General features: G+C 37.8%; 1 protein-coding gene across 1 annotated transcript; it reads right to left on the reverse strand.

Annotated features, from left to right (window-relative positions):
• Positions 1 to 2,883: 2,883 nt before the first annotated feature.
• On the reverse strand, positions 2,884 to 5,020 carry LOC111840389 (transcription factor Sox-21-B-like). The gene has a single exon (XM_023805147.2). The coding sequence runs from the start codon at positions 4,460 to 4,462 to the stop codon at positions 3,731 to 3,733; it is 732 nt and encodes a 243-aa protein (XP_023660915.1). The 5' UTR covers positions 4,463 to 5,020; the 3' UTR covers positions 2,884 to 3,730.
• Between the last annotated feature and the right edge of the window lie 3,953 nt (positions 5,021 to 8,973).

The following is an 8,973-nucleotide window of genomic DNA, read 5'->3' on the forward strand; positions in this document are numbered from 1 at the left end:
TACAGAGCATCTGTTTCTCAAGATGACATACAAAATCTCTTATGTGCTGCTCCAATAGTAAGAAAATATATTATCACGTATTTACCGTACTGAATATGATTGCAAAACGGATAGTGTAGCCTACATAAATATACACACATAAACCCCACACAGGGACAGATGTGATCATTTTGTAGGATGCTTTCATCAGTTTGGAAAGCAGATGAAAAATTGGAAAATTAAGAAGAATACAATATGTTGTGTAGCCATATGACTCATGTTTAGGTATGAATGCGGCTTTACAACACTTTAAATTAATGTCTCATTGCGTTTAAGATCTTCTCCAAAGCATCACTAAATTCTCAGATAATTCTTCGGCTTCCAAATACGGAATACTTCCAATTATTGTTGAAATATTTTTCATTCCCATTTAATAATGCTTAAATGATCGGAGGCGTAAAAAAATAGTTGCACCCTAATTCGTTTTATCCGAATATTTACCAACTAAATGTTCATTTATTCTTATATTTCACTGTATTTTATTGCACTACCTTTTATCATACCCCCCATGCACCTGCAATTGTGGCATAAGATCTTAACGGTTTCTCCGAATACTTGACAATAAAACTTAAACATGTTTTAAAATAATATTTTAAAGCCGAATTCAACTGACCCATTACTAATTTCACTTGTAAAGAACAAATAAATTTACTTGCAGTTAAATTCTTACAGTGATCTCAGTTTAACGTCACATATTTCACAAATTAAAATTTAAATAACGTTAAATTTAAGTGACAAGCATATTTGCACTCGAAAACGTATCGTTCTTACCAAACCGCAAGCCAACACTAAACACATTTTAGCAAATATCGCCCACAACCTAAATCTAACCCAAGGCAGACGATGACTTTCAGAAATCATTAATAACTAAGTAAATACATTTACTTACATACATTGTTTTTTTTTTTACATAGGCCTACTTTACGTGTAGAAAGGTGGACGTTAAGAAATTCAACGCGTTTCGTAATATGACAAACTTTAGAAATCAATATGAGGAAAGCAGGGTGACCTTTGCGAACTGGAAATTGGCCGTTATATTCATGCTGTCGGCCTTCGGGAAAAAATACTTATTTTTCTTATTTATCTCCTAAAAAGTTTTCTTACTTTTTATCCATTTGCATGGCTGCATCTCTACCTTTTCAGTCACACTTAAGCATAGGAGAAGCATATCTATTCAAAAGGCATTTAGTCTATTTCTTTCTTGGCCGGTAAACCTATTCATCAATTGTTCTGCCTTGTAGATAGTATTATAATGCTAATCTAGCGTGTTAAATATCTTTTTGTTCCCTTTCACCGTCTTGTCATTCAGTTTATCCAGTTTTGGTCACCCATTTTATTTATTTATGCGCCTGCTCCTATTCATGCGCTCATGTATTTTTTATTATGTTGTTTCACTGTCACGCAGTGTCAGCTCACTCTATTGAATGTGTGCTACTTGAAGGCCTTGGGGGGACAAAGCTTGTACACATAGCAGCGCTATTCACTCCGGCCAGCTGGATCGGCAGAAAAAAAAGACCGCTGTGAAAAGAAATCCTCCATAATGAACATAGAAGAACTGCACAATGCTAACAGTTTTCCAAATACCACTGATTGCTTTCATCACAATGAGAGAAAGCAGGCGCTTTTAGCGGAGCTCCACTTCAACAAACAACACCCTTACAAAAACCTTCCAACCCTTGTTTTGTTCCCAGACAAAACCCCCTCAACTGTCTAAACGCTCTCCCTAAATAAGGAAGAAAAAAACCTTTCGGGTATCTTTGCAGCTTTCCTTAAGTAAAACACAATAAAAAACGCAGACAGAAAACGACCAGTAAGTTGATAAAAATTGTCCTTCTATAAACCGAATGACATTTTGTTTCCTTTTGATCAGTATATGACAGGTATGCCATCTTGTAACCATATGCATTTAACAGCATAGTGTAAAGGTTTATATACCAGAATGTTATTAGTAACATAGTCATCTGTTTGACAATAAGACGCACTGCCGAACTTTAAACTTTAAATTATGTAGACGTATATTAAGCTGCAGACTTGACTTCAGCTTGACCTGCACGGAACAAGGTCACGTACATTTCACAGGAGGGGAAAAGTAGGAAGTTCCGTGTACACGAGTAATTGCGTGTTACAATACAGAGGAGGAGTGAAAGGGTTTAATTAACCGTGTCGGAGATAATTATCCTTGGACGGTCCAAATTAGTCTTGCATAATCGCTCTGATCCGTATGAATTAATTACCTAATATCACTAAACAGGGGAGTTCGCATAATTAACATATAGTATTCATCGTGAATATTTATTAGCATCGTACGTTTTCAAATAAATATGATATACAAATTAGGCAAACTGTCTGAAAAGTTAAGAAATAACTCCTTAATCAGATACTGATAAAGATACAGTGCTTTTTAGAATTTGAGCAATATCTGTGCAATACCTGTTCCCTTGCAAGATTTCACCAGTTTTGGAACGTTTTAGAAATATGTATTCCTATTCCCTGTTAAAATGTGACAAATCAGGTTACTAGCTGCAGATTACAACGGGTTTGATTTACCAAGTAATTCGGAGGCTGAACAAAAGCGCTCTTTGAGGATACCTTTAACTTCACATCGAATAAGCACTATTATGAAAAAGATCTTGTAAGCAATTCGCCACGAATTTGGAAGGTTTTTTTTCCTGCCAACTATTATTATTGTTTTCTACGTGTTGGTATTTTATCGTTTCTTTTTAATTAGAACACAGTAAGAAAAATAATGTAACTGTAAGGCAAAAATGTGCAAGTTAACGAGTTAGTAAAAAGAGTGATATCAATCAATAAAACCCAGTGGTCATAGTGAGCTGCAAAGAAATATTAAATTTAGATTCATTTATTAATTGCATTTTCCATTTAAAAATGAATCCAGTGCATTTCCATTAAATCCTAAGTGTTAACATAGTAATAAGCACTAATATTTACTGTGCAAAAGTTACAGTCGGCCCCGCTTTTGAATCAAGGAGGTGAGCATAAAAAGGTTTTAAAAAGCCAATAAATATTACATACATCTCTATAACATTTCTCAAAACTCAAAGACTTAATCGTATTTCTATAACCCAACACAACCCAGCATTTTCTAGATGAAATGCACAGATTCTGGTAACTCACGCTCCTTCATTTTAACTGTACATATTTACATATTTCATCACCCTGCTTAAAAGCAGGGAGGTCGACATTACACTTGAGTGAGTAATTTCTGAATCAATCTACTATTCATTGTGAATCATATTCATCTATTAACAGTCATCTATAGGTACATACGAACGTTACCAGTAGAAACACAATGAGTCATTTTAACAGTTATTGCTTAACATTGTATGACACTGCGGACTACTTGCGATTCAAACAGGTCCGTCCAGCAGGTGCTTCTGGAACAGGTTGAAAACAAATACGGAGTACAGCGTTCACCATTTACCAAGACAGTTGTCGGTCTTGAACATTTGTCATACTCTTCGTCGCAATCAGTCCAGTACAAGTCATTAGCCTAATTGTTCTTTCCTTCTGAGATGCAACACGATATCCCACTAAATAAAAACAGCCTTTTATAAAGGCATTATTATCTACATCATCATGTAATAGTATTACATGTTTAGATTTGTCCGTGCATTAGATAATCCTTCGCACTAATTGTCTTTACGCGTTTAAACCTGAAAGGATTAACATATCATAACGCTGATGCGTAGGCAGAATACGGTTCAAGCTGCGGTTTACTCATACCGGGCAGCAAAATGTACGCCAAGTGTGGTTGGATACCCGCCGAAGACCACCCTGTACAGCTACAAGGAATCATATAACCAGGATTGCTCGGGGAAGGATGAGAGTGAGTGCTACTGCCAACGGTGCCCGTGCCGGTGAAGGCTGTCGCACCACTAGGATATCCAAGCAGGGAGGGATAAGGAAACGACGGAGAGGTGATCTCTGCCATCTTCGACCCGAAGTCAAAGAAAGAGTATGGGTTTGAGGACATGGACGGGTTGAAGAATACTCTGGCTGCCGCGGCCACGGCCGCAGAGGCAGCTTTGTCTGGATTCCCAATTAAAGAATCCGAGAGTACTTCTCCAGTCAAACCGCTTGCCTTCAGTGCTTCGTGTTCTCCAAGACTGTAAGGCACCGGGAACGCAAATTTGTCTTTTTTCAATAAAGTCTTCGGCTTTCGCCTCGGTCTGTATTTGTAATCGGGATGCTCCTTCATGTGCATGGCTCTCAGTCGCTTTGCCTCATCGATAAACGGCCTTTTCTCGGACTCGGTCAGAAGTTTCCAGTCCGCGCCGAGTCTTTTGCTGATTTCGGAGTTGTGCATTTTCGGGTTCTCCTGAGCCATTTTCCGCCTTTGAGCGCGCGACCACACCATAAAAGCATTCATAGGACGCTTTACGTGATCCATGGGTTTCGCCATGTCGTACAAGGCACTTTTTACTTGTGGACTCTAAAGCGTTTTGGATTGTTTCGCGTCTTCTCTTCAGCGTTCAGTTTGGCTGATCTTCCACAAGTTCAATTAGTCTGCTCTGTCAAACTGTTTCAGCCTTCTGCATGAAATGCGTCATGCACGACGGTTCAGTCTTCATTTATGAAACGAAGGTATTGAGCTTCAGTGACTATGGCCAGTCATAAGTGCACTTACTTCGATGTCCGCGGTGTAGGGCTTTATGCTGTAGATGTGTCGTAGGAGCGACAAAGAGAGTGTGAATCGCTGAATATGCAAAGGTCCATTTGAATCCCCTTTTAAAAGTAAGCCTAAAACAAAAATAGCTTTCAATCCGACATAAAACGGCGGTACTTTGCCCAAATTCAAATTATCATTTGTTTGTTCACCCGCCCTTGTGACGCTCCAGCGTCCCACTCCTGTAGATAGCATTAACACAACTGATTCGTACCTCGGGGTTGCCCCATGTGAAATAATAGGAACCGAACTAGCAGGTAGTGCAAGGATCTTGGCGCCTGCGCAGTAGCAAATGTCCCGCGCAGAGCATTCACGTTAGGTAAATGGTCGTCAAGAGAACTCAGGAACGAAGATAACCGGATACATCCAGATAAGTACGCGGTACATCTGCTGATTCGGAGACTTTTTGTATTCATTATTAGGCGAAATAAAACACACGTGTACAGATTATCGAAAATATCACAATCGTTTTTGAATAACATATTTCACAGTCACATTAAGAAGATTGATATGGTAATTGAATTAGACTACTAAAACTATACAGTTTCCAGCCTAATAAATCAGCATAGCTGTATGGGGAAAATCATTTTAAATGCCCAGAGCAGAGGTTCATATCGGTGCAAGTAATCATGGTTGCTTTAAAACTTCATCGTTTACTTCCTCCTACTGTGTGACTGCATTTACAGTATTGTTCAGGAATTATCGTCTCGAGTTTTTTTTTATGATCTTACATTTCTTTTCGACGGAAGTTTTTTTTTTATTAAAAATCATTTAAAAACAAGTCAGACTCTCAAAGTCTATTGGCAAAACCTGTCGGTTAAATCGTTTTGCAGTGTATTCGGTCTTCGTTTTACTTAAAGTTTGTGATGCACTAGAAATGTAGAATAGAATAGAAAGCAATACAGACGCGCGAGAACTTACGGTATTTCGGCCACCGGAATTATAACCATAAACGAATACCAATGACTGGCCACCCATAACCGCTCAGCCGTTGGCTTATAGTCAGTCTAAAATCATTTAAGTTCTCTTAGACAGCAACTAATTGCAAAACCTGTTAGAGGCTTGAATGGTACAATATGTCCAATATTCCGGCGAGTTGTACCGATTCTGCAAAACAAATTTTAAGTAAGCCTAAACGTTCACAATCGACATATGATTGTAATAATGCATCTGAAACGGAAACGGACTACAAACAAAATTAAAGATACGTATTTGTACATTTTATACAGAATCTTCGTTTTATTATGTAAAATACAAATTTAATACAACCGCAAGTACAACAGGGGAACACGGTTATTGAAGCGCGCGCACTTTAGCTTTAGTAATTTTTGAAATAGCTTATACTGTACAGGATGATGCGATTTGTAAGGAATGCTACAACACCCTGTTTAAAAACTTATATTTGTATCCGAATATTTGTATCCGATAATAATTTTCTTTGAAAATTACACTCGATAGACAGATGATGCTGCAACTTAACATAGTTAACGTAAAATTTTAAACTAGGCTATATATACCGTGAGAACATTTTTCTTCTCAGTGAACTTGACTATTCTTTATTAAACGGATTCATTTTCGCAAATATAGAAAGCTAGCTACATGAACATGTTAAATTCTACTACATGAATATGTTTGGGGGGGGGGGGGGGAGGTTGCGCGGGGAGAAGGACAAAATAAATCTAGGCTACATAAAATGGTCCGTAGTTCTTAGTAGATTTATTTTGTTTACTTGCAGACTAAATCCACAGTTTGCATCGAACTGATACATCGAAAAATTGTAACACCATGCAGCTGAACCAGATATTTTAAATGGAGTGATGTAAAATGATCGCCAAATTGGTATGTATAGGTCGACTGTAATGAGTGCGTCATTTAAACTAGCATACGTGAATCGTTTCAAATAAACCGGTTCAAAACGGAAACTTGTTTTATGATATACAGTCATTGTTACTATTTTGTCACGTGCGTAAAAACTAAATGGAAAAAAATACATATATAACCAGATGAATTTATATCGTATTTTTTCCATTTAGGAACACCTAAAATGTTAACCACGAATATTTCGACTTGCAGTTACAAGTTTCTTCTAAGAAATCATTCTTGTCTTAATCAGGCTGAGTTTAATTAACAGAGGGCCCCTTTGTGAACTCTCTCGGATGTTGGGGGTGGGGGATCAGAATGAAAACACTTGACCTGCAAGATGCGATTCGAACTCCCCTTTGCACAGGACTGAAAAGATATTGTGTTGTGAAAATACGCACTCGGCCAAGCAAATGCACATCCTAAATAAACTGCCTGAAAGACCAAAACCTGAATTATCACAAAAAAACAAATCCGGATCATTCAAGTGCGAGACCATAAAAGGCACGTCTCCTCAACATTTTTGTTCCTGAAACAACTTTTAGATGGGGGAACTAAAAAAATATCGCCTCGTTATTAAGTTTATAGCTAGTACATTTTGAATACGCTATCGGGAGTCAATATTAAGTAAATTTCCATGAATAAAAAAATTCTTTCATTATTTTTTTTCTGATGGTACCCAGAAATTACATGGTATTGTAGGGCCGAAAAAAGGAGGGAGGGGGATTCTATTTGAAACTGGAATATTTTAGGATCTGTGTCATCTTTATGTGATACAATGAACGGAGTAAACAGTAAAAATTGCTTGCTAATATGGACTGCTTCAGACTCAAGCATTTCTGTGTAGGCCTATTTACATTAAGATTAAAGATTGAGAAGTCCTCGGGGAATACTGTCCGATCGACTATTTCCATTTTGATGTAAGCCTTTCTGCTTCTTACACAGAAACACAGCTTTCTACAAGAGAACTCACCCTTCCTAACAGTATATCAAGTTAAAAGCTTAATTCGTGTTTTTCCCCTCACTGACGAGAGAGAGCATGGCCGTAAATTACGGGGGGGGGGTGTTGTAGCCCCCCCCCAATAAATCAAGACCGGCTAATACAACCCCCAATAATCATTTTTCTCCCGTAATGGGTGGAGACCTCAACCCCGGCCCCCAATGTTCCAGCCAAAGTTACGCCTTTGACAGAGAGAGAGAAATATAGAGATAATGCAAAATAATAACAATTTCATGATGACTACATTTTTTAAATTAAACCTGATCTTTTTTTTTAATTTAGAGATACAGACGAAATGTCACTATTGCTGTGGTTAAAGTTGTATTTCACTCTGAATAATGCTTCAAAATACTACTCCATCAGAATCCGAGAAGCAGTCAGCAACGTCTAGCGCTTTTTCCACCACGCAACGAGCCGTGCTGCACAACGGGACGCTCCGACAATGGTGCTGTGTGCTGCGGGAATTAAAAGCATTTCACTGCATGTACCTTTGCTGAAAGGTAGCAAATTGAAGGCTTACATGTGATATTTATCATTTACTGCAATAAGAAAAAAAGTCAAATTGTAGGTCTATCAATATGTTGTCCTTTTATGGTCTCGCGATAGTCCTTAAAAAGGCAGTATCAAATTCACGCTAATGACTAAACAGGGGTCATTTCAAAATGGGTTTGGGGCAAAACTAAAAACCTTAATTAGTCACGCACAAAAAAGACAGGAAGCTCAAAAGAATGACAGCACTGAGACACAAATAACAAATACTTAATAAACAGATACATGCTGCAATAAAAATATAGCATTTTGAAAAAAAGACCTTAAGTTTGCTGGTGAAAGTGGGTGTCTAACTGTTGCTTCTTGTCAATCATTGTTAAGTGAGGGAAGGGGGATTACTACCTTCTTCTTCTCTTGGTTTAGATAAAAAATATTAAAACCGTGTAGTCACATAACAGACATTTCATTGTTAACATCCATCCAGGTGGTACAGTGGCCTCATACTGCCAGGGAGATGGAGGTTAGAGACTGCTTGGTCAGATGGTGGCTCTCAATTGTTCATAATGTATGGGCATGTAACCTGCAATATACTCGTATCTTGTCCAAAAGGTGTCCATTTAGGGTATCCTTCATATGGAGCTGAAAATTAAAGTTTCGCCCCTCTCTTAGAAATTTTTTTTTTTTAATTTTACTCAGCTGAAGGTATACACATTTTCATGTGCAAAAGGTGCACAGAAAAGCTCTGTGGACCGATCCATTACTTCAGTAACAGGTTATTGCATTTCAAATAAGAACTGGGTGCAGACGTAAAAAGATAGAAGGAATATGAATTCAGGACTGTTTTCCTCAATTGATGCTTTCACAGAAACTGTCATGACAGCTTTGCAATTTAAAGAAG

The sequence above is a fragment of the Paramormyrops kingsleyae genome, chromosome 1 (genome assembly GCF_048594095.1).
Source record: "Paramormyrops kingsleyae isolate MSU_618 chromosome 1, PKINGS_0.4, whole genome shotgun sequence".
NCBI lineage: Eukaryota > Metazoa > Chordata > Actinopteri > Osteoglossiformes > Mormyridae > Paramormyrops > Paramormyrops kingsleyae.

Bases quoted from the DNA above. Each gene is read 5' to 3' on its own strand.
- LOC111840389 (XM_023805147.2), bottom strand. From the start codon at position 4,462: ATGGCGAAACCCATGGATCACGTAAAGCGTCCTATGAATGCTTTTATG.